This window comes from Bactrocera neohumeralis, chromosome 3, assembly GCF_024586455.1.
Source record: "Bactrocera neohumeralis isolate Rockhampton chromosome 3, APGP_CSIRO_Bneo_wtdbg2-racon-allhic-juicebox.fasta_v2, whole genome shotgun sequence".
In the NCBI taxonomy this organism is placed as follows: Eukaryota; Metazoa; Arthropoda; class Insecta; order Diptera; family Tephritidae; genus Bactrocera; species Bactrocera neohumeralis.
In genome coordinates, this window is record NC_065920.1 from 41,834,419 (window position 1) to 41,860,787 (window position 26,369).

The 26,369-nt window shown below is 34.6% G+C and overlaps 2 protein-coding genes across 5 annotated transcripts; one reads left to right on the forward strand and one right to left on the reverse strand.

Annotated features, from left to right (window-relative positions):
- Positions 1-4,916: 4,916 nt before the first annotated feature.
- LOC126752592 (uncharacterized) lies at positions 4,917-21,204 on the reverse strand. 3 transcript variants are annotated; one of them, XM_050463517.1, is made up of 4 exons: positions 21,068-21,204; positions 18,742-19,618; positions 7,025-7,318; positions 4,917-6,964 (listed from the first exon to the last, which is right to left on the reverse strand). In XM_050463517.1, the coding sequence occupies exons 1-4, from the start codon at positions 21,112-21,114 to the stop codon at positions 6,602-6,604; spliced, it is 1,581 nt and encodes a 526-aa protein (XP_050319474.1). In that variant the 5' UTR covers positions 21,115-21,204; the 3' UTR covers positions 4,917-6,601. The 3 variants fall into 3 exon arrangements, with proteins under 3 accessions (XP_050319474.1, XP_050319476.1, XP_050319477.1); XM_050463519.1 differs by having other exon boundaries at positions 20,824-21,164; XM_050463520.1 differs by lacking the exon at positions 21,068-21,204 and adding an exon at positions 20,226-20,297.
- Positions 21,205-22,264: 1,060 nt separating this feature from the next.
- LOC126752645 (uncharacterized) lies at positions 22,265-24,083 on the forward strand. Of its 2 annotated transcripts, XM_050463594.1 has the most exons (4): positions 22,265-22,346; positions 22,454-22,520; positions 22,578-23,108; positions 23,172-24,083. In XM_050463594.1, the coding sequence occupies exons 2-4, from the start codon at positions 22,509-22,511 to the stop codon at positions 23,634-23,636; spliced, it is 1,008 nt and encodes a 335-aa protein (XP_050319551.1). In that variant the 5' UTR covers positions 22,265-22,346; positions 22,454-22,508; the 3' UTR covers positions 23,637-24,083. The 2 variants fall into 2 exon arrangements, with proteins under 2 accessions (XP_050319551.1, XP_050319549.1); XM_050463592.1 differs by lacking the exon at positions 22,265-22,346 and having other exon boundaries at positions 22,353-22,520.
- The last annotated feature ends 2,286 nt before the right edge of the window (positions 24,084-26,369 follow it).

Consider the following 26,369-nt stretch of genomic DNA (forward strand, 5'->3'; position numbering starts at 1 on the left):
TTGGAGGTTCCCTACTTTTTTAATGAAACACAGAAACTTCAAACTTAATGGGGCATGTTTATTTTCATTCGAAAAAAAATTCCTTGGCATTTATTTTTTGAAGATTATCTCTTTCAAATATTTGGTCACAGCTCCGTCTCAGATGGTTCATCCGTTGAGTCCAATTTTCAATGACTCGTTCGAGCATTTCCAAGGCCAAGACCAAGGCCTGTATTGAAGCAGTATTGTCCGCATAGACTATAGACTTTACATATCCCCACAGGAAAAAATCTAACGGTGTGATATCACTCTCCAAGCGACCGGCCCAAAACATGAAATTCTCATTGTTATAATTTTGTACGCTCTCAATTTAAGATCTCGACGAAAAATGTGCCAAGTCGTTCCATACGTCAGTCGGAGTTGGCTGCCATATTTTCCTTACTGCGTGCTGGACATGGTCGGTTGAATATTATCCAATAATGAATGCTGGATCTCAAGATAGGTGATGGTGTTGCGAATAGTACGATCAGTAAGCCAATTATGTTGAGCGAAGCGCGCGAAACGTATTCTTTACAGGACTTAAATATTCGTAATAAAGTTGAACGATTTGTAAACGTTGTTCAGGCGTAAGTCTATCCACGATGAAATGCCAAACAATACTGAGCAAAAATAACATGACAGCTTGACATGACTGATCCGTGATCTGTCAAAAAAAAGGTGTTGCAAAAAGTTTCTCTACTTAGATCACCTGTTAAAAGTCGTCTTCTGTTCACTGATCTCCCATTTAACGGAGACAACAGAATACAATATGTGAGGACCTTTTTAAACTAGTATAACTGATTGTTATTCCTCATTTCCATTTGGTTTTACCATTTGCATGTTCGGAGACCCCGTCGCCGAGTACTATCATTCTCTCCGGTGAATGAACGTCTAGCCACAATCCGCATCAAAGCGAGGTTCTTCAACATATCGCTGATTTGCGCCCACGCCCCGACGGAAGAGATGGACGATGTGACCAAAGATGCCTTCTATGAGCGCTTGGAGCGCGCTTATGGGAGCTGCCCCCGCCACGATGTCAAAATCGTGCTTGGCGACTTTAACGCCAGGGTGGGCAAAGAAGGTATCTTTGGCACTACGGTCGGTAAATTCAGCCTCCACGACGAAACATCCCCAAATGGGTTGAGACTGATTGACTTCGCCGGGGCCCGAAATATGGTTATCTGTAGTACTAGATTCCAGCATAAGAAAATTCATCAAGCTACCTGGATGTCTCCGGATCGAAAAACTACCAACCAGATCGATCATGTTGTGATAGACGCAAGACACGTCTCCAGTGTTTTAGATGTGCGTGCGCTCCGAGGTCCTAACATCGACTCGGACCACTATCTTGTTGCAGCTAAGATTCGCACCCGCCTCTGTGCAGCAAAAAACGCACGCCAACAAACACAAGGAAGGTTCGACGTCGAGAAGCTGCAATCACAACAGACAGCCGAACGATTTTCTACTCAGCTTGCACTCCTGCTCTCTGAGAGCACTCGTCAATAACTCGGTATAAGGGAACTGTGGGACGGCATTTCAAATTCCTTACGTACAGCTGCAACCGAAGCCATTGGTTTTCGGAAAGAACAGCTGGTAAAAGAACAGCTGGTCGACGAGGAGAGAAAACAGGCTGCCTACCTCGCAACAGAGGTAGAGAGATACCGAGAGTTGAAAAGGGAAGCGAGACGCATTTGCAGACAGAAAAAGAAAGAGGCTGAAATGCGTGAGTACGAGGAGCTTGATAAGCTGGCCGACAGGGGTAAAGCTCGAAAATTCTACGAAAAAATGCGGCGGCTTACAGAAGGTTTCAAGACCGGAGCATACTCTTGTAGAACCCCCAAAGGTGATCTAGTGACCGATGCCCAGAGCATACTTAAATTATGGAGGGAACACTTCTCCAGCCTGCTCAATGGCAGTGAACGCACAACGCCAGGAGAAGGCGAACCCGATTCCCCAATCGATGACGATGGAGCAGACGTTCCATTGCCCGACCATGAAGAAGTTCGAATAGCAATTACTCGCCTGAAGAACAACAAAGCGGCGGGGGCCGATGGATTGCCGGCCGAGCTATTCAAACACGGCAGCGAAGAACTGATAAGGAGCATGCATCAGCTTCTTTGTAAAATATGGATGAAAGCATGCCCAACGATTGGAATTTATGTGTGCTATGCGCAATCCATAAAAAAAAGGTGACCCCACAATCTGCGCCAACTACCGTGGGATTAGCCTCCTTAACATCGCATATAAGGTTCTATCGAGCTTATTGTGTGAAAGATTAAAGCCCACCGCCCACAAACTGATTGGACCTTATCAGTGGGCTTCAGACCTGACAAATCAATAACCTACCAGATATTCATCATGCGCCAAATCTTGGAAAAGACCCGTGAAAGAAGAATCGACACACTTCACCTCTTCGTCGATTTCAAAGCTGCTTTCGACAGCACGAAAAGGAGCTGCCTTTATGCCGCGATGTCTGAATTTGGTATCCCCGCAAAACTAATACGACTGTGTAAACTGACGTTGAGTAACACCAAAAGCTCCGTCAGGATCGGGAAGGAACTCTCCGAGCCGTTCGATACCAAACGAGGTTTCAGACAAGGCGACTCCCTACAGTGCGACTTCTTCAACCTGCTTCTGGAGAAAATAGTTCGAGCTACAGAACTAAATAGAGAAGGTACCATCTTCTATAAGAGTGTACAGCTGCTGGCGTACGCCTATGATATTGACATCATCGGCCTCAACACCCGCGCCGTTAGTTCTGCTTTCTCTAGGCTGGACAAGGAAGCACAGAAAATGGGTCTGGCAGTGAACGAGGGCAAAACGAAATATCTCCTGTCATCAAACAAACAGTCGTCGCACTCGCGACTTGGCTTTCACGTCACTGTTGACAGTCATAACTTTGAAGTTGTAGATAATTTGGTCTATTTAGGAACCAGTATTAACACCACCAACAATGTCAGCCTGGAAATCCAACGCAGAATAACTCTTGCCAACAGGTGCTACTTCGGACTGAGTAGACAATTGAGAAGCAAAGTCCTCTCTCGACGAGCAAAAACCAAACTCTATAAGTCACTCATAATTCCCGTCCTGCTATATGGTGCAGAGGCTTGGGCGATGACAACAACCGATGAGTCGACGTTACGAGTTTTCGAAAAAAAAATTCTGCGAAAGATTTATGGTCCTTTGCGCATTGGCCACGGCGAATATCGCATTCGATGGAACGATGAGCTGTACGAGATATACGACGACATTGACATAGTTCAGCGAATTAAAAGACAGCGGCTACGCTGGCTAGGTCATGAAAACACTCCAGCTCTGAAAGTATTCGACGCAGTACCCGCCGGGGGAAGCAGAGGAAGAGGAAGACCTCCACTCCAAAGATGTTATATTAGTACGTTGGAAGGACCAAGTGGAGAAGGACCTGGCTTCGCTTGGAGTATCCAATTGGCGCCACGTAGCGGAAAGAAGAAACGACTGGTGCGCTGTTGTTAACTCGGCTATAATCGTGTAAGCGGTGTCTACGCCAATTAAGAAGAAGAAGATTTGCATGTTCGATTCGCCAATTTCCAAAGATGTTATATTAGTACTTTTGGAGGAAGATGTTGTTGCTGTAAAAGTGTATTTGTCATAAAAATCTAGCACGTTTGAATAGATAAAAGTTTAACCTACTAGAATACCCTGAACGCAATTAGTATTACTAATCCAACCAACAGTAGCTCACAAAGGATGACCTTTTAACACTCACTTTTCCTAGGAGAATATAATTCTACAAGGACGTATCTGTAGCGTTAGAGAACTCTCAGACACTTTCGGGAACACACATCGGAGAGGGACACCAGTCAAGAGAAAAATACGCCATATTTTACAGTTCTTCGATATACAAGTAAACGCTACCGAAGTGGCTGAAAATGTGAGTAGTGTCTGTGATCTTGATAGGAGTCAATCATAGCCAATTTCGGCTTCGTCGATTCTGTTCCAAAAATTTTGATACCAAAGTTGCACCACGCTCTGAAAGATCAAGTGTCAAATATATTGCTAAAATAATAGAAATCGCCGAGTCTGACCGTGTGTAAGTTCTAAGAAGAGGATGGTTACTGATGATGAAAAATGGGTGAGTTCCGACAACATCAGAGAAGAACGGTCATGTTTGAATCGCGATAAGGCTTCTGCTAAGCCAGAATTAAAGATCAGGAAAGTTCTAATATGTTATTCTTTATATTCTTAATTCGGACCTCTACTTTCAGCAGATAGAGAGTCTGAATAAAGCAATCACCCAAACTAAAACTAAGACCATCTTTAAGCTTAAGGCTCAAAAAATTAGGCTTAGGGTCCATATTAAGTTCGAAATCAACAAAGTTTAAGACTTGCTTTACTCTAAAGTATTTTATTACATAGAGAGAGGGGTACACAGATATGCGGGAAAGGCCCATCGTCAACTCTCAAAATGCGTACAATTATTTAGGATTTCAAAAGGCGGGAACTATAAATTAAACACAATTTTCTTGAAAAATTTTATGAAATCTTGTCCGTTTATCAGCATTATTTTAACGAAATGTGACCAAAATAGTGTCCGTGTCCGATCATTGGAACGTGCTCATGTCCGGTTACAAGAATTGCTTTTGTATGAAAATCGAAATGAAAACATTGTGTGCATGACAATTGTCCAGTTATGAGACATGTCCGATGGGGAATTCCACTGTATATGATTTAAAAAACTTCACGCCGTCGACATATAACAAAATTTTGGTACTCTATTATTATTATTCTAGAGATATCGTTAATTAATAAAAACAGCGTAGGGTCAAGATGATTCTATTACGGCGGAACACTTGAAAAGCAATTAATTGAATCAAAGGAATTATAAATTATAAATGACCATTAATTAAACACATAAAAAGTTCGTTTGTTTCGAATTTAAATTTTCTTTGTATTTCAATTAATTACAAATATATCTTTACAACTGGTAAATCAAAGCTTTTAAATTAGATATACACGTAGCGGAATTTCTATATTAGAAACTTGATTTAGCTATTATAACAAAACTAATTTCTAAGTTAAAATTTGAATTAAATATTTGGTTTTTGAATATCTTCGCTAATTGTCAAGAAACAATGTTCATTTGTTATCATTCAACATAAGTCATTTTCATTACAAGAAAAACTTTTATACCATATGCGAATGCGTCTGTATGTATTAACTTTGTTTACAAGTGTTTGCCTCTAAAGCATTTCCCTTCTATTAAATACATAGTACATGTGTTAAGTGTCTTAAAATTAAGCTAAAAGCTTAATTCTAAGTTGTTTAAATAAAAATAAAGTAGCTAGATGATAATTGTATGTTTTCTGCGAGAAAATTATTAATATAAAGGAATTATATTTAGATAATGCCGTTGGTCATTTTGATTTTTGATTTAAATACTCTTTTTACGTGCAGTTTATTTAAAAATTCGGAAAGTATTTTAACTTTTAGCCTTTTGTTTAAAAACTTGTTGTTAATAAATAATATTCTTCTTAAAAAAATAAAGCAGATCCACTGTTAAGTATCTCACCTATTGTAAATAAACAATATTATTCAAAGGTAATCGTTGGTGCAATTGCAAATGAAATAAAAGGATGAGAATTATCACAATGCGTATGCTTCATAAAATATTACAATAATAACAGTAGTTATTAAAAGAGTAGATAAACCTAAATTAAGAAACTGACCTTATATGCTGTAGTTTTTCAATGAGTTTCTCATGGCATGTGACACTTGTATTCAATACAATTTTAATGTTAGCGCTCATAAATTTGCAATCCGTTTAATTTCTTCAGTCTTATTTAACTGTTACTGCACATGGTAATGATTGTCGTGGTACCAAAGGACAGACCTTTAAGCCAAGGATGCTGTTTTAACGTCTACCACAGAATTAATCATACCTACCACAGTCGAATCTACCACACCGGTATTTGTTATATTCTACAAAGGACTGTCACTGAAGCAGCAAGTTGGTTGTTTTATGCTGTTACAACAAAATCCAGTGCTTTTAATGCTGTTAGTTTTGTACAAATCAAATTGCATAAGTGTCTATAACGCCGATTAAATTTGCTATTACAGTAAATTACAATGTAGCATGGAACAATGAGATACTTATAAACTTATAATGTTTATGAATATAGTTTCACTGATTTTGTATTACAATAACAATTAAAAACATCGTTAAAATCCTCGTTTTACAACCTTATGTTGTAGCGTGCAGGTAATATAATGATTATTAAATTATATTTTAGTTTAACTTAGACTATTGAAAATGACACTTTTAAATACCATGTGCTCTAAGACGAATGATAAATTAAATAAAATTTGTTCAATACAGTTAAGTTTTCTTTTGATTGCTGGCTTAGTGCAAAAGAAAAATTAAAATCTACTATGCACAGAATAAAGTACTAACTACCGCGATTATTTTTTTATTTAACTTAACCGAGAGAATATTATTTAAAAACTTGTCAAACAAATCCGTGAATGACAGTTGCTGTGGCATATATATTTTGCCAGTGCTGCTATTTTTTTACGACTTTTGCATGCTTTGCGTGCTGCTGCGCAATCAACTAGTGGTGCTGGTTTGGTTCTTTGGCGATTCCACGGCTGGTTCCTCAACCGCTGGCGCAGCATCCGCACTCTTCTGTAGACCATTAGTGCTGGGCAATGCCTCAATGTCGGGCACATGCACAGGCGGTGGTGGCGTAGCACCTTCGGCGCGCGCCAAATTCTGTCGCTGGTCGTAGATTTCATCAACCAATTTCTTGATGAATGGATGATTGAATTTACCCTCTGTAGAATCGAAGAATTCCTGATGTTTCAATAGACAATTATCACGTTTCTCATATTCAAATGCTTGCATAATCATGTCGAGTCGATCGAGGTCTTTGACGAATTTCGATTCAGCACTTTCGCCTGCTTCGTATTCCTGTAAGTCAAGCGAGAAATTATTAAATAAATTAAATATATTTTATATATACGTTTATACCTCAAAAAGTTCCATGATACGCTTGCCGCGCGGTTCTATTAACTTGCAAATGTCTTCCATTGCTTTGAATTCCATAGCGCGTTTGTCTGCTTTGGAGACGCCACAGAAAGGAGTTAGATCACCAACCACACTCTCGGCCAGATCATGCACTAATGCCAATTCCATGCAGCGTATCTGATTAAGACCCTCGCTACCGTCCAGTAGAAATGTCATCATACCCATGCGATACATATGGCCTGATATAGATTCGGGGTCACTGACGTTGCGCAGCACCCATCCCGTACGCTTCGTATGCTGAAATTGCAGAGTACACACATTAAATTGATTGTAATTAGAACATATGTATGATTTTCATAATTTATAGGTGCAGCTAATCTAAGACCTAATTTATATGTATCTGGAACGGAATTCAATTATGGTATGACAATATCATTTTTTATGGGAAAACAAAGTGAACTCCATATTGCGGCAATAAACAGGCGTATATGGACCACATAAAACCTACTGTCATTGTGCTTATAATAAATAATATGACGCCTACATATGAAATATAAGTAGTTAGCATAGTACACTTAATTGCATTTATCTTCAGCAATCACGATTTCCGATAAACGCGGAGCCATCAGGCGGCGCGAAAGTCGAATGATTACCAAAGATAGTAGTTTTGATATGTTTGAGCTCAAATATAAATATACTCATGGACAAAATAATAGGTGTAAGCAGTTTTTACTTAATGACTTTGAAATATTTGCAACTAAAAAAAATTTTGTTTTAAATGAAACATATGCTTTAATTTATTAAACCTAATTATATATAGAGTCTTTCATTCCTAATACTAAAAACCGAATTTTTTTTTCAAAACAAGACATAGCATTGGTCAAAATAATAGATGTAAAATATTTTTTTTTAATAAAAAAAGTTCAAGTTATCCTTTATTCTGTCAACGGATTTTCAATAACTTTTATATACTTAGTGGTTTTTTATAAATTTAACAATTCCTTTCGGCATGGATTGAATTAATTTTTTGAAATGATGCCAATCTCCTCTTAACGTCACTTCACAAGTTCTCAATAGAGTTAGAATCAGGGAATTGACTAGGCCATTACATACAGGTCACATTTTCACATTCTCTTGTTGATAACACAATCTCAGCGGCATGTTTTTTTCAGCATATGGTAGCATAACATTTTGCAAAATACCACTGTACTCAAAGTCGGTCATTGCGTTCTTTATCCAAAATAAAAGACCAACATTATGTTTCCGCCCCCATGTTTAATTATATTTGTTGTGTATCTGAAATCAAATTCTTTGCTTTTATGCCGACGGACAGTTCTTTTAAGTAATCCAAAAATATTAATATTAGCTTCGTCACTGAATAAAATATTCCGCCACTTTTTTTCTCCGATGGGGCAGCAGCCATGGTAAATTACCGTATATTAATCAACGCCGCTAGCTAACATTTAGTCCAATTACAATTTGTCCTGAAGTCACAAAAGAGCCCTTTTTTGCCAATTGAAGTATACGGTCATCAATCCGGTCGGTCAGTTTTTCTTGGACTACCACGAGTTTCCTTTTAAATTATTTATAATGAATTAGAAGGGTGTTTTTTTTATACATGTTGTAAACTACAAAAATAAAACGCATATAATTTAATGTAAAGGTTTGCCACTATGTTTAAAAAAATGTCGAGCAAGTGATAGCCGCGTCTGACACGAATAAATTCCTGTCGAGGGCCCTATTTACCGGACGTGCGACAAGTTTGATGGTGTTTATTATGAAAAGACAAGCCAAAATGAGTATAAATTATGTATGAACCATCAAAAGACTATTAAAAACAACACATCTAAAAAAACACCCCTTACATAAGCTGTCCATTTTGACCAAAAGTATCAAGTAATTTAAAAACAAAATACAATATTTGATCAGCTGATAAAACTAAAATGTTCGTAGTTTTGTGGATTGACGTTTCTCGCTTTCACAGAAACGAACAACAAATAATGTTTTTCTATCTGCCTCATATATAATGCGGTCAAACAAAATAATAAATTGTCAAAACTCGCAAATCGAAAAAAAGATTTGCAGTAGCAACTTCTAAATAATACCATTTTCAGTAAAACCACGATACATCCAAGTCAGAATTTTTTCTCCAATTTCTTCAGTGCAAGGAGCAATATTAGCTGTTAATAATGTCAAGTTCATTTCAGGTTCAGAAATGATGGAGAGTGTTATACTATGTCGAATCAAAATAACTTGTGAAATATAAATATGTAAATGCATGTATGAACATGAAATTTATGACTGATATTTTATTGTTCTTCGTCTTACTTTACTGAGTAAGCCAAATGCCCGATAGCCAAGATAACCTCGAATAATAAGTCTTTAATTGTGACTACTAATTCGCTACTATTGTACGTCATTACAAATTTAACATATGGGCGATATACTTATACTTACATATACATATTAATATATATATATATGTATATTTAAATGGAAATTTATAATGGTATAGCCGATTTAATTGTCGAATTACCCTTTTTCTGTGCATCAAATGCAAAAGAGTCTAGTTGATAAGGAATACGCTCGGCTACGAAGCCATTCAACTGTCTATTACATCTTAAATATAGTATGTATATGTACATAAATATTTATAAAACAGACTTTCATGAAAACTAATCGCTATTTGTCAATACAATGATTAAGACTTGCTTCAAATTAAGTTAACTGACTAACACATAGCATTGTGCATAAGGTTATATAAAGATGTAAAGTGTTTTCATACCCAAAACTCCCTTAAAAAAAGTGAGGCTTTAAAAAGAATTTACCTTGCCAAATAAACATGTGCATACATACTTACATACAAAAAATTCATCTGTATAACGTAGCAATTTTTATGCACTTTTCGACCATTTGAACTGAGAAGCTTAAACTCAATCGCTGACACGTAAATAACGTCATGAAAGCAATAAGTTTATAATTTTTTAACGTAATTAGCTAACATGTGAGGTAATTTATTGCTTTTAAAACGAAACAATTTGTCACACGTCAACAAGCTTGAGCGTCACTAGTCATGTAAATATATTAAATAAGCGCCTAAAAAGGCGATTTTTTGTTTTTTTTTTAAAGAAAACTACTGCATAAATTTTTTTAAATTTAAACACAAAAAATTTCGAAAACAATTTTAGCGAGATTTTTAGCGAGATATTCGCTATTTCCCAAGTAAATAAAAAAGGGTCCTAAACTGCTGTGTTGATTGCTGCTATCAGAAAAGTTGAGAACCATCAAATACAAAATATTATAAACTTGTAAGGTATCGCCTTTACAATGACCTACAATTATTGAAAAGATTTTAATTTTAAAAATTAGCAAACGGTTAAAAATTATACATTTTACCCCAAATTGAGATGAGTTCTGTCCCACCCAATTAAAATCGATAAACTGAAATGTCTTTATGCGGAGAAATGATTTTTTCAATTTGAAATATATGATTTGAAAAAATGACGGTATTATGATTGTCGGATGATAGGTTATACAAACAACCGTTAAGTGAATAAAATTATTATACTGTGTAGCTACACGTTGCAACGGTTTATACAAGGCCTGTCGCAAAAGAAACAGAACTTTTTAAATATAACTGTTTCTGGGGGCGCCACCTATTGCTGGGTATATATATAATACCCAACGATTACCCTCCTCCCGCCCAACCGACGCGAGGGGCGCAATCCGCGAACGAGCGGAATTAGCCGAGTCATAAAAGGCAAGAGAGTTTTAAGCGTTGCGATCTTAAGCTGCTCAGCTACAGAAACAAAAATTTCAACAGCCGAAATTAAGAATTAGATTAAAGTTTATAATTATTAAATGTTACTTGTTAAGAGTAGATAAAATAATTTTTTTAATGGTAAAGAGTGAGTCTGTTAGATCAAATGTGCTGGAATGAAAATTGAAATCATGACATATACGGCGGAATGGTTCGTTTAACTCAAAATTTGTTCTAGAAAATTTTAAAAGTAAGGGTCTAAACTGCCTGGTAGGGCGAGCGGGAACGTTAAAATTAATATCAGATAAGAGAGATGGGCTACAGACTGACCCATTCATGAGTTGTACAAGAAATATTATACCAAGCATCTCCCTACGACTAGCGAGTGTCGGGAGATTTATAAGTTTTAAACGGTTAATGTAAGGGGAAAGATTTAAACTGGAATCCCAATGCAAATGATTTAAGGCAAAAAGTAAAAAATGTTTTTGAACGGACTCTAACTTATCCGAATGGACTTGGTAACTAGGGTTCCAAACCACAGAAGCATACTCCAATATAGGCCGCACCAGAGATGTAAAAAGAATTTTTGTGGTAAGCGGATCTCTAAATTCTTTTGACCAACGTTTAACAAAACTAAGAGCGCCTTTAGCTTTAAAAACCGTGGAAGATACGTGAAGATTAAAATTGAGTTTGGGGTCCATAGTTACTCCCAGATCAACAAAACTGCATACTTGCTCCAACCTAAAGTTTTGTATTGCGTATGAGGTAGGGTCTACAGCTCTACGTGAAAAGCACATCGTTTTACATTTTTTAAGGTTCAATGGCATGTCATTTCTATCACACCAAGAAACTAGGTTGTTTAAGTCTGTTTGCCACTGACAACTTTCGCTGTTTGAAGTATATGTTTTGAAAAGTTTTGCATCGTCAGCATTTAATAAAACTCTTCAATACTTAACAACGGATGATATGTCATTAATAAATAACAAGAACAGAATTGGACCAAGATGGCTACCTTGAGGAACGCCTGAAGGAACATTGATTATGTCAGAAAAAGTATCTTTAAATATGACTTGTTGAATTCTATTACTAAGATAAGAAGCAACCCATTTTAGAAATATTGGTTGAAAACCAAGAAGATCAAGTTTATTCAAAAGAATTGAATGGTTTACTTTATCAAAAGCTTTACTAAAATCTGTATATAGGTATAACATCAGTATTCTTATTCTCCCTAAAGCCCGTTGATACATGTGATACAAATTCAAGCAAATTAGTTGTGGTAGATTTCCCTTTACGAAAACCGTGCTGAGAACAAGAAATTAGTGGAGAGATCCGGAAGGTTATGTCGTCTGTTATAATTGCTTCAAAAAGTTTAGGTATTGCAGACAACTTTGCTATTCCCCTATAGTTTTCAATAGATGACCTAAATCCACTCTTATGCAAAGGAATTATAAATGACTTTTTCCATATGGATGGAAATAAGCCTTGCTTAAGAGATGAGTTAAATAGTTTTGTTAGGGGTTGGTATATATATTTGGCACATATATGAAATAAAAAGTTTGATCTCATGTTGACATTTCGTAAAAATTTTAAGACAATTGGATAACTATAATTGATGTTATCGATCAAAAAGTGACAGCAGCTTTTGGTCATCGGTCGTAAAATGCAAAGAGCAAATAAGTAATTTTGTTTTAAACTTGCGAAAACGTTTACTGAAACATTTCAAATGATGAATAAAGTTTATGGTGCTCAGTGCCTATCCCGTAATAATGAGTGGTTTAAGCGATTCCAAGAAGGTCGTGAGGACCTCTGTGACGATCAGAAGTCGGTCGTCTTCAGAAGTCAAAAATAAAGACAATGCTGATTTGTTTTTACGATTCCGAGGGTATTGTACACCGAGAGTTGGTCCCACCTGGCCAAATCATCAATGCTGTGTTTTACCTTGGTGTTATGAAGCGTCTTTTGTCACGCATTCGTCGTGCTCGACCACAATACCGTGAGGCAGGGTCCTGGCACCTGTTGCACGATAATGCGCCGTGTCATGGCAAAAAACTCCATATTAACCATTAATCACTCATCCTACTCACCTGATCTGGCACCCTGTGATTTTTACCTATTTGGAAAACTTCATTTGCCCATGAAAGGACACTGGTTTCAGGACATTTCAGCTATCCAAAAAGGCGACGACCAATATTCTCACGAGCATTCCCAAAAATGACTTTAAACACTCATTTGAAATGCTAATTGACCGGGCTAAACGCTGTATCGAAGCACAAGGAAACCACTTTGAATAAAAAAGTATAACTTTGAAAAATATTAATTTTTTGTTGTTTTTTTAACAGTCCTGTTTCTTTTGCGACAGACCTTGTATACTATGTATGTACATATATAAAAAAAGATTTCATAAAGTAAAATGTGTAAATTGAAAAAAAAACAATAAACAAAAAAGTGGTGGTAACCCTGCAACAAAGCAATACTTTTATTGAAGTCTAATACACATGACATATCAATTCAAGCTAAATAGATAGATTGGTTTTCGCACGTCTATGTACTTATATTACTGCTGATACATATTTACAAATATATGTATGCATACAATGTATTTAATATATGAAAAACCACACAGCAACACTTTAGCTGTGAAAAGTATGCACACTTTCAAATGATTTGCTTGCTTATCTTATCGCGCCATATTATATTCATATACATACATATGTACATATTTATATACACAAACGTTACACAAAATACAAAAACTGTAGAGTGCAAGTAATAAGCGGAAATGGAGAATCAAATTCATTTGCAGCAATTAGAGGCATAAAATTACTAAGCGATCTCAAGTGGTGTGTACTATATTGGATATAGTATTTTTTTCTAATATTATATTTATGAATTTCAATGATTTTTATTATAAATAAATTCTTCCAATTACTCTCACATGTTTATTTTATCAGCGCTTTACCAATTTAAGCATTTCAATTTTTGTTTTTTAAGTTGTCAATGATTATTTCGAAGTAGTGCAACTACTCTTACTCCTCCCCTTATGATTTTTGCTGATGCATACGTAATCATTACATTTCTTCGAATTGCTAGAGTTACGTTTCGGAACGCATGGTAATAAAAAATGGTTTGCAAATATACAAAAATATGCAAAGTCGACAGTGAAATATTACATACATTTGTGTAATAAACATAAACATATGCAGTTTACAACGGACAATGCGTTACCCTGTAGTGAAACTGGAATAATAAAATTCACGATTCTTTCCCTTTGGAATGTAATTTTGTGGATATTCGCCACAAAATTAAACACACTAGAAATCGAGATTTTTTCTTGTTACACATATACATACATACACACATATCCGTTAAGCCCAGAAATAAATGCCCAATAGAGATAGCCAACTTTCCTGTTATTTGAAATTAGGAGCGTAAGTCACCTAGCTGACTTTGACAGTTGACCGGATAACTGATTTTTAGCAACGACTCGAAAGGTTCTCACGGCAGGCGGGTATACGTAACCGGAACGAACCCGCATTTTTTACCTGGCCAAGGACTGGCAACTCGGCAGAATTCTGCCTCTACAATAACAACTAGAACGGCCAAAGTGAAATCCTACCAAAAATAACTGTGAACAAAGAGATTTATATCGTCGTTTATTGCTACTAATAAAATATAACATGTGAAGCTTCGGAGTATTCATGGTTCGCTAAAACATGGCAGATTAAATTTGCCACGAAGTTTATAACATTCATAAGAAAACGTTTGGGAACCTATAAAATATATGTACATACATATTTATATATAAACGTTCGGCTTGAGAAGTTGAGTCGATTCAGAAATGTGCGACTTAGAAACATACATACATACATACATACATGCATACATACAAGACACACAATCTGAGCGATTAAAATCGAGCCCTTGTATGAAAACTTTTTATTTGCGAAGAATATTTTAGATTCCTTGAAAGCGAAGTTTTCAATAAAAACGATAAGAAGAAGCAATTATTATTATTGACTGGCAACATGTTTAATTTACTTTGTTGATTATTGAAAGTTCAAAAAAAGTCTCAAAAAAGGAGTTACTATAAATAATTACTTCATATACTAAAGGGTCAATATCTATTGTTTTTTTTGTATTTTAATTTCAATAGCAAAAATTAGTATTTTGCCTCAACTGGCTACAATGCAAAATGTTATTAAAAACGCTCATTTTGAGGCGCTCTCACACTGGAATGCGTTGAGGATTCCTTTATTTTTGCCAGAAATGTGCTGCGTCACTGCAGAAGATTTCACATGATCTCACAGTTGCCACGATTTTTAAACGTTATTCTGTGTATTCGCACGATTATTTGCCAAATGTCAAAATATGTCAAAGCCAAACACATGGTCATTTTAACAGCTGGTTTGACAGCTACACTTCTAGTAAACTTCTAACTAAACAAAAAACACTAAAAATCTATAGATTTATTCAGAATTCATATATGTATATAAATCGTCATAACTAAAAATTAAGATTATCGGAAAAATTGTATCTGATATTTCTATTTTTTTTTTTCTACTTACTAAAAATATTTTTTTTACTATTATTATAATTATTTTAGTTTAAACATGCAAACAAAAAAATATTTCATGTCATTCGGTTTTGTCGACCAATTTCAACAATATAAGTTAGTTTTCGGGTGCATAAACGTATATTATACTTTATTTTATTGAATAGTGTGAGACTTTCTTGCTGGGGTTTTCAATATAACGCACGAACTTTGGAGAAGACGGCAATAATAGTGTAATAAAATGAACAATATATAATGGATTTTTGTATGCGAATATATAAACAAATATACATACATATACATAGTATACATACATATACGAACATAGTATACGCAAATGTAAGTATGTACATTCGTTTATAAGTTAAATTGATACTCACGTGAATGAATGAGTGATAATAGAAAGCAAAAAATTATAATTATAAGCATTCGCGGTAAGTAAAACGTAGAAATTTCTATTTATGACGAACAATAAAGTGTGCACTGAATGCATGTGAATAAACTTAAATCATAAGACAAGCGTGCATGAATAGGAAAAATGGCAGACAAAAAACTTAACATCTTAGCACTTAAAAATTAGTGATAACTGATGGCGATACGAGACTCAATAGAGTTTTATATCACAGTAATACATTTACTATGAAAATTTACTTAGCGTTTGTACTACAGATATCAATGATGAAGCTTTGACTTAACAAATGGGTTGACAATATTTTTTCAAGAAAACAAAGCGTTAATACCCAGCGGTTTAAAGATAGAGTGATCTCATGCCCTTCAGGTCTAGAGAACGGTTAACTATTCCAACAATAAAATTTTATAAAGTCTACCTATTCTAAATTATAAATGCTAATATGTACATACATACATAAGTATGTAGATAAAAACGAATGAATTGCAAATGATAGCAAAAAAAGGAAAAAATCAGTTTGCTCTGAGACACATTTCATTTTTTCTTCTATTTATAATTTACTTTATAAACGTTGGTAATACACATTTTGTTGAAATCATAGCGGTTCGATTTTTCCACAACATAATTATTTTAGTTAATAAATAACTAAAAACTTAAATTTTACTTTTCATGCGTAAAAATTTCTCTTTTTAGTTGCAATGTTTTTGATGACATTGATCTTGGCCTTGAAAGCAGAGAAAATAGAGAAAAGTCCAAGACAAATGCAGAATGAATGAATGAGTAGAATGTAGCACAAGCATTCTTGAAGACTCGTTTATACAAATACATGTATTATATATATTTATGTGCATACATATTGAAATCATATTCAACATTTTTGTTGTGAATATTTTAGTTAAATATAAACAAAAAAAAAAGGGCATTTGACACTGAAATGTATTGTATTTATTGTATTATTTAAAATATATTTATGTACATAAAATGCTTTGTAATTTTCTAAATCACATATAATATATTCAGTTTTCATCAGAGATAATGAAATTGGAGAATCTCTATTAAATGGTAAGTTTGACATAACGTAGATAAAGAAGTGTTTTTCAAAACAACTTTGAGCAGAATACATAAGTAAAAAGTATAACTTATTAAGTCAAGAATTTTTAAATTTAAATAATAAGTTCATAGAGGACTTTTCCGATACAATAAGCTAAAATTGTTGGTGTGAGTCGAAACGAAAGAAATTTTAAATTGTACTATATGTATATTATATTATATGCATATTTTAACTTTTGACACTACGTCTGACAAGAATAAGGCATCAAATTATTTATTTTGTTATTATTCTGTAAGCTGGTGAGTGATAGTTATCTATACATACAATTCATTTATTTGCATTCAAAATTTATGTTAACATACTCATTTTCTCATAGATTACAAAAATGTATAATATATATACAAACTATGTGCATATATCTTTCCATATATTTGCGCAAGTGTGTGGTGTATGTACGTACATATGTATGTAGCGAGCGCGTGAATTTTATTTTTAAAAATATACGGACTGCAAGAACGAAATGTACGCTATAGAGAAAAAAATATACATTGTGTGCGAACGAAGGTGTTATTTACAAAATAATATAATTCTAAGTGAATTATATAGCTCACAAAGTTGCAACTATGTAAATGCATTAGAGGAGAGAATTGTTTAAATTAACAAATTTGCACTATTTGTAATTAAAATATAAAACATATACTGAAACAAGTTTTTTACGTAGATACATATCAAATAATACTTGAGACCAAAACACACACTTTTTCTTATTCAAGCTAAATAAAAGTGTAAAAAGTTAAGGTTTTATAATATTATATACATTATATTTGAAAGACTAATTCAATATAACTTTTCATTGAAACAACAAAATATTTAGTATTTGTTTGGATTAACAGACATTGCACAAAATAATGTCCCCGTACGTCAATGAGATCTAGATAGGATTAAAATTTCCTTTATTTACTTTAGCAACAATTTATATAGAATGAAATAATGAATGAACGCGAGAACAAAGAGAAATTGTGTTATGAAATAATACACATCTACAAAATGCAAACATTGCACGAATTTGTGCGATAATTTATATATTGTGCTAATTTTGACAGCTTCCAGTTTTCAATTGCATAACTGTTTTCCTTCACCATATGTATTATTTAATCGTTGTGAAAAAACTTCAAAGATTTTCGTCAATAATGAGTAACTTGTATTACAAACGTAAATACATATGTACATAAGCTTGCATTTACTTAAAAACGCCTGATAATAAAATATCACAAAGAGTCTAGGCGCGGCGAGTGTACTTCCACTGCAGCAAATCTGCTTATGTACGGGTATTATGTTTGCAATTTACGAGCTATACCTAACTCCACGTTACTAAATTAATCATCAAACACAACTTTTATATTTATCGATTAAACAGAAATATTTGTTTTTATTGTTGCAGCAGTACATAGAATTGCGGTTTTAGTAAATGAGTAACTTTTTTAGTAGCGGTAGCCACAATTTTCCACATGTTTCCGTTACCTTATTGATTTAGATAACAAAAGTGTATTTTGTTAGCAAGTATTTCCTTACGCACATTAAATGTTGGATCACTCTTACAAAAAATATAAGAACACACTTCGAAGGCTCTGCCACTAACTACCTACATTTATTGTGCACTTATATATTTGTTTTTAATAAACGCAAAAGAAACCGGTTTTTATTTTACCATGCGAGTTCATCACTGAAAGTGCGGCTTGACATATTTTGCAAAATCTTTTATTGTATGTTTATTCAATACCACACAGTTAATGCTTTTTTATTTTTTAGTGCACATTTTTACTAACCACTTCACTCAAAACTGTATTCGAAGCTATTCAGTAAACGGTTGTGTGTGTTATACAATATGGTACTGAGAAAATCGATGAATGATGTCAAATTATTGCAAACAAGTTTTCTTTTTGCTTACCTTTAAATTGCCAATTAACTCCATAAACTGTAGTATTTGGCCCAGCCCGGCGTTAAAGCATGGCTTACCAGAAGAATTTTTCTGTTCATTGCCATTACAACTGCTACCATTACTGGTGGTGTTTCCGTCCTCTGACGTATGTTGCCCATTTGTGGCAGCCGCAGTTTGTTCATCCTGCTTCAAAGTTTTAGGTTCAGCAGCTAGTGATGACATTGCGTTATATTGTGTTTGCTTATTTTCAAAATTTTGATTGTTTTGTGTATGGAAGTGATGCAGATGCTGCTGATAGAACTTCTGTATCTGTTGAGAGCGTGTTATAGTTCCGGACACAATTGCTTTTCTATAATTTGAAGCATTCGCATTTGCTGTTGTAATCTTATATGAATTTACGCCAATTTGGTCTCTCGCACCAACTCTGACACTACCGTTTTCAATCGCTGGCAAATCGACACTGACGGTACGTTGTAGACCTGTTCCACATTTAACTTCGTATGCTTGTGAATGCCGCAGTGGCTGATATGTTTGTTGTCGATGACTAGAATTAGTTGCGAGGAACAGCTGTTGCTTATTCTCAATTTGGTGGGGTTGCAAATGTTGTTGTTGTGGTGATATCATCTCATCGGTTAACGATTGTGGTGACGTCACAGTCGTCGGTGCCAACAGAAATGCATTTTCATTGGGTGGAGAAATTGCGCCCACAAACGCTGGTATCGCTTCCAATACATTTTCAGATTTAGTAGTGGCTACTGACGATTCAGCCACAATTCGATTGAAGTTTTGTTTTATTAACTCACCGCCAATGTTTTTAGCCCTACTGTTTTGTAGCTTTCGGAGAGCTTTGATCACTTGCTGAATGGAGAGCATTTTCGTTGAGAGGCTGAAATAGGAAATGAAAACAGAGCACAAGTGAGAAATTAGGGAAAAAAAAGGTGTAAATATGTATAAATTGTTGGGTGTATATGTCGAAAGTTTAAATGATAAGGTTAACGCCAGACAGAAAACACGTAAGTAATTAATGTATTTTCACAAAAAAAAAATGCTTCACAATCTGTCTGCGTCTTTATATATATATATATATATGTATATATATTTACACATAAAGTTATACATTTACATAATTATAAACAATTATTCATATAATTTTATAAAGGGTTATAATTGGTTTTAATGAATATCTACAAAATTAATAGACTTGATATACAATTTCTTACAGAACGTATTATTAAAAGATTAATGAAAATATTTTCGAAACTCTGTTTTTATATATTAAATTATATTAAATTAATTGTTGTGACTATAACCAAATTCATAACAACCAGTCATTATAACGTTGAATTAAAAATGATATTTCATTCACTTAAAATTCATAAATTTCGGAGCACGCATATGGTTTTTGTTTTAAACTTTTTTTATTTCTTTTTATAATATAATATATAAACCCACTTTATTTAGCAAGTATCGTATACTGTCACGGCGCTTCTCACCTTTATAAAGGCTATATAAGGCTCTAAAGAATTTATTCCAAAGTTGTATATTTTTCATAAATATTTTTATAGCGTACACTTTTTCATTGTGTTGAATGCGGCACGTGTTATATCTCGGATTCAACTTGCAAATTTCCGACACAACGATGAAGGACACAACTGCATGCTTAGGTGTGCTGCTTTACTATGCACCTTAGTTATCGCTTTAGGTTGCCTATCTCGTGGTTGTCGTGCTCAAATATTTTGTCGCCGACCGCCAAAAAGCTGATGTCTATTGCCTCTAATAGTTAAAGCAGCAAACAATTATTTGAAAATGTTGAACGTATTGGTGAGGTAAATTAAAAATAAATACTTTACACTCTCGTCGTTTACCTCCTGCCCTTGGCCGTCGTAATCGTTTGTTGTTGGTTTGATGCGTGTTATAGCCAAATCAATAGTAATTAATCAAGGTAAAATTATAAGTTTACATACTTATCATTATCATTCTAATGTTTTATCTAAACTTAAATTTAAAAATTACAGATTTTGCCCACGCAACATATACCGTTATTGTATATTTACATTTTAACTTAAGTATAAGTATGTAAACATTAATTACCACACGTCTACTCCCACACCGTTTATAGATTGCACTGGTGTTGCTTACATATGCTAGCTACAAGTTCTTAATATTTTGAGAATTGTCTACAATTTTCCACTTTTGTTTATTTATACAACAAAATAGTGATTGGTTTTAACTGGTATTTTTGGTTGAAGTGGAAAATCTGTCTCCCCGCAGCTCAAATTTACCACCCATTCACTATATGTTCTACTTCAGTCCCTATTACTGTCATTTTTATTACCAAACTTTTATTATTGTACTTGTCTGACTTGAAGAATAGTTTGACATATTATAGTTGTTAAGACGGGATTATATCTCATTCACAAATTTAATTAAGTAGAAAAATTAGGAATTAACGCAACTACACTACAGAAACCAACTAAATATGTTACATGAGCATATGAAACAACAGGGTCGCAAAAATGTGGATTGTAAGAATACAGGGAGTTTCAAAGTTCTAAAACATCAGCATATATATAGCTTTTCTGTATATTACAGTATTAATTTATATTCTCTAATAAAAAAGACACTGAGCTAAGTTATATTCAATAATCTTGTGAAAGACACAAGAGAGTATGCGGATTCCTCATTATGTTATGATAAACAATAAGATTTATTATAAATTTTTTGCTATTGTGAATGGCTCAACTGAAGTGTTACTGTTATAATTGAAAATACCGAGTATTGTGCTGAAGTCATCAAAACTTAATACTTAAAATGAACTATTCTATAATGTTTCTTGAGGCGGCTTTCAATAACTGGCATAGATTGTTCAATACTTTTGAACACTTTCATCAAGAGTTGAAAAGGGCTGGGATTTAGAATAACATCCTCTGAATTCGGGGTTAAAATGGGTATATACGGATAGAGGAGGTCTTCCAGATCAATAAAATACATATGTATTTATTTTTGCACTATTTAATATAAAATAAATGGTTAGAAACGAATTATAGCCCTGACAGACGACAGCGCTAATATGCATTAGCGGGCTTAATTTACATTTACTTGCGCATTTGACCCATGTTAATGCAAGTTTGTAAAGCAGAAGAATTCCGTGCATTTAGCTGAATTTATCAAATTTGAGTAGGCAATACTGCGCAAACATGGCTAGTTTCTGCTATTGTTTGACAGATGTCGCTTGAAATCTGCCTCCTTGCTCAACTTCTCAAAATATGTATTTAACAGCTAGCACAGGGTTGCAATTATTTTGTTACTTGTCATGGCACGAAAATAAACATGGGTTTTGGTCTGACATATTTTACAGCCCTTGCAAATATTTTTCTGCGTGTGTTTGTTGTTGTGCCGTTGCATTAGGTGGAAAAATCTTCAATTCTTACACCGTGCAAGTGTTTTGCACGAGCAAGAGAATACCCCTATTATATTCATTATGGTCTTCTAAAATAGCTTGTTAAATTTTTGGGAGTTTCGGAAACCCTATTTTCGCGATAACGAAGAATCTGGCATCATCTGATTAGTGTATTTGTTTTTTTCAAATTATCACAACAATAACTTACGTACAGGTAAAGCAATTTTTCGCGTGATTCATACGTACTCAACATTTTCTACTTATTATACTATTATTTCTTTTATATATTTATCTCCACGTATATAAAATGTTTAATTCAAGCCCGGCAAATTTATTAAAGCCATCAAGTCCGATTGTACATCAAACGAGACCAACCATGACCAGTGCGGTAAGTTGCATCATGCATACTTAGATACATTTGAATTTTGTAAATATTTTTCCTTAGGCCAATTTTGAACCAAAAATATCTTTGGAAACACCTTTGGCGGATTATGAACGTCTCATGGAACAGTATGTCCAATCAGAAAATGTAGAAGATGATTATACGTTAGAGAATAATTATAAGAAAATAGCTACTCTCGCGAGAAAAACTGTGGATAAACTCCTTTTTGAAGATAGTTCCATTACAAAGGAGGATCAAGAAAAAATCGCAAAGTTTTTAAACAAAATAAAGGAGGACGCATGCTTTTTCGACCCAAATAGCTATAACGAATGGATAATTGTTGTGCGCGACAAATTGTTGAATAATAATATGATTGACTTTTGGCGTGATCACATGGTCAAAAAGGAACTAGGTATTTGTTGGGCCAGAGATTCTGATTTATTTGATGACATGGAAGACCCGTCGCCAAGAGAATTTTACAATTATGCTGGCTGCGTGGCACCTTTTGAACAAGTGGATAATTCTAGTTTGTCAAACTTTTTGAATCTCTCGACCCCAGCTGTACTCCAAACACCAATTGCTTCTACTAATGCTGTAAGTTTTGCCTTAATATCTAAAATTGTTCCATTGTACAGTATATGTCCATTTGTTTCTCAGTTGACTTTTGAACCTGTGATTTCGTTGGAAACTCCACTAGAAGATTATGAGCGTCTAATGGAGGAAAATGTCCAATCAGAAAGTATAAGAGATGATAACCTAATAGAGAATAACTATAAGAAAATTGCCGCTGCTGCGCAAAACATTGTGTGGGAGCTTCTTTTTGTACCTGGTTCCATTAAAAAGGAAGATCAATCAAAAATTGCAGAGTTGTTAAAAAAGATCAAAGAGGATGCGTGCTTTTATGACCCATTTACTTATAATGATTGGATAATTGGGGTACGGGACGAATTGATGAAACGCAATATGGTCGATTTTTGGAGAGAGCACATTGTTGAAAAAGAACTAGGCCCTTGTTGGGCTAGAGATTCTGATTATTTTGATGATATGGAAGATCCGAAACCAAAAGAATTTTACAACTATGGAGGTTGTGAGGCTCCATTTGCTAAAGAAAACGGAAAATGACGTCACTGTTGTATCTAGTGCACAGATAAAATGATTCATGCATTAATAACTAAAGTGCAACATCTGCGTCTCGAAATAATATTGATGTACTTTTCTTCTTTTGTTACACTTGTTTTGGCGTACAACAAATCGGTTATATATTTTTATATTTATTTGTATTTTGTTTTGCTGGCAAGTTTCGATTGATTTTCGATAAAAGCAAAAACAAAAAGAAATTGGAGTTGCCAGTTTCTCACCAAGAAAATTTATAACACCTGCTTATATTATTTTTTACACAAATCTTCTAATTAAATAAAACTTATGTTCGCCATGTATCCCCTATACATATAATTACACATTTATATATTAAAACATATAATAATCACCTTAAATGTTTTCCAAAGGAATTATTTATATTTGAAATTTTATACATCTTACTAATAAATTATAATTGTAAATATGAGAAAACTCATGATCTTTTTCTAACGTAGGGAGCCGGTTTCAATTTTTGAAAAAGTATTCAAAATACTTTTTACCAATACATAGGATATTAAAAGAATTACAATAGGGGTATTCGCTTGCTCTTGCAAAACCCTTGCACGGTGCAAGAATTGCATATATTTCCTCTTGGTACACCGGCACAACAACAAATAGCCCTGACAGATGAGCAAAATTAATGCGCCTTAAGCAACGCTAATGCGCATTGAAATTTTATGGTGACAGACGGCAAAAGTTAGGAATATTGGAAAAATGGATGGCAAACTGTGCGTTGTTTATTTTCTGCCATCTAAAAATATTAAAATTTGTTTCTGTTAATATATCTGCACATAATTTAATTAGCAATATAATAGCCCTGACAGACGACAGCGCTAATATGCATTAGCGGCCTTAATTTACATTTACTTGCGCATTTGACCCACGTTAATGCAAGTTTGTAATGCACAAGAATTCCGTGCATTAAGCTGAATTTACCAAATTTTAGTAGGCAACACTGCCCAAAAATGGCTAGTTTCTGTTATTGTTTGACGATGTCGCTTGAAATCTGCCGCCTTGTTTGTGCTTACAGTGCAAATAGAAAAAATCGGCCATTTTTGAGCAGTGTTGCCTACTAAAATTTGGAAAATTCAGCTAAATGCACGGAATTCTTGTGCATTACAAACTTGCATTAACATGGGTCAAATGCGCAAGTAAATGTAAATTAAGCCCGATAATGCAAATTAGCGCTGTCGTCTGTCAGGGCTAAAACACAAGCAGAAAATTATTTGCAATGGCAGTAAAATATGTCAGACCAAAACCCATGTATATTTGCGTGCAATGTCACGCAAAAATATAATTGCAACCCTGTTTTAGCTGTCATTCTATCGGGTGATTTTTTTGAGGTTAGGATTTTCATGCATTAGTATTTGACAGATCACGTGGGATTTCAGACATGGTGTCAAAGAAAAAGATGCTCAGTATGCTTTGACATTTCATCATGAATAGACTTACTAACGAGCAACGCTTGCAAATCATTGAATTTTATTACCAAAATCAGTGTTCGGTTCGAAATGTGTTTCGCGCTTTACGTCCGATTTATGGTCTACATAATCGACCAAGTGAGCAAACAATTAATGCGATTGTGACCAAGTTTCGCACTCAGTTTACTTTATTGGACATTAAACCAACCAAACGAATGCGTACAGGGCGTACAGAAGAGAATATTGCGTCTGTTTCTGAGAGTGTGGCTGAAGACCGTGAAATGTCGATTCGTCGCCGTTCGCAGCAATTGGGTTTGTGTTATTCGACCACATGGAAGATTTTACGCAAAGATCTTGGTGTAAAACCGTATAAAATACAGCTCGTGCAAGAACTGAAGCCGAACGATCTGCCACAACGTCGAATTTTCAGTGAATGGGCCCTAGAAAAGTTGGCAGAAAATCCGCTTTTTTATCGACAAATTTTGTTCAGCGATGAGGCTCATTTCTGGTTGAATGGCTACGTAAATAAGCAAAATTGCAGCATTTGGGGTGAAGAGCAACCAGAAGCCGTTCAAGAACTGCCCATCATCCCGAAAAAATGCACTGTTTGGTGTGGTTTGTACGCTGGTGGAATCATTGGACCGTATTTTTCAAAGATGCTGTTGGACGCAACGTTACGGTGAATGGCGATCGCTATCGTTCGATGCTAACAAACTTTTTGTTGCCAAAAATGGAAGAACTGAACTTGGTTGACATGTGGTTTCATTGGTCAAGATGGCGCTACATGCCGCACGGCTCGCGATTCTATGGCCATTTTGAGGAAAACTTTCACGGAGAACAATTCATCTCTCAAAAATGGACCCGTAAGTTGGCCACCAAGATCATGCGATTTAACGCCTTTAGACTATTTTTTGTGGGGCTACGTCAAGTCTAAAGTCTACAGAAATAAGCCAGCAACTATTCCAGCTTTGGAAGACAACATTTCCGAAGAAATTCAAACACTATTTCGAACCGAAATGCTCGAAAAAAAGTTGCCCAAAAATTGGACTTTCGAATGGACCACCTAAGACGCAGCCGCGGTCAACATTTAAATGAAATTATCTTCAAAAAGTAAATGTCATGAACCAATCTAACGTTTCAAATAAAGAACCGATGATTTTTTGCAAATTTTATGCGTTTTTTTTTTTAAAAAAGTTATCAAGCTCTTAAAAAATCACCCGATACATAAAGACATATTACGTCGTTAAATTGTTGAGGAAGGTAAGTTTTAAATAGATTTTATTATTTCTATTTAAAT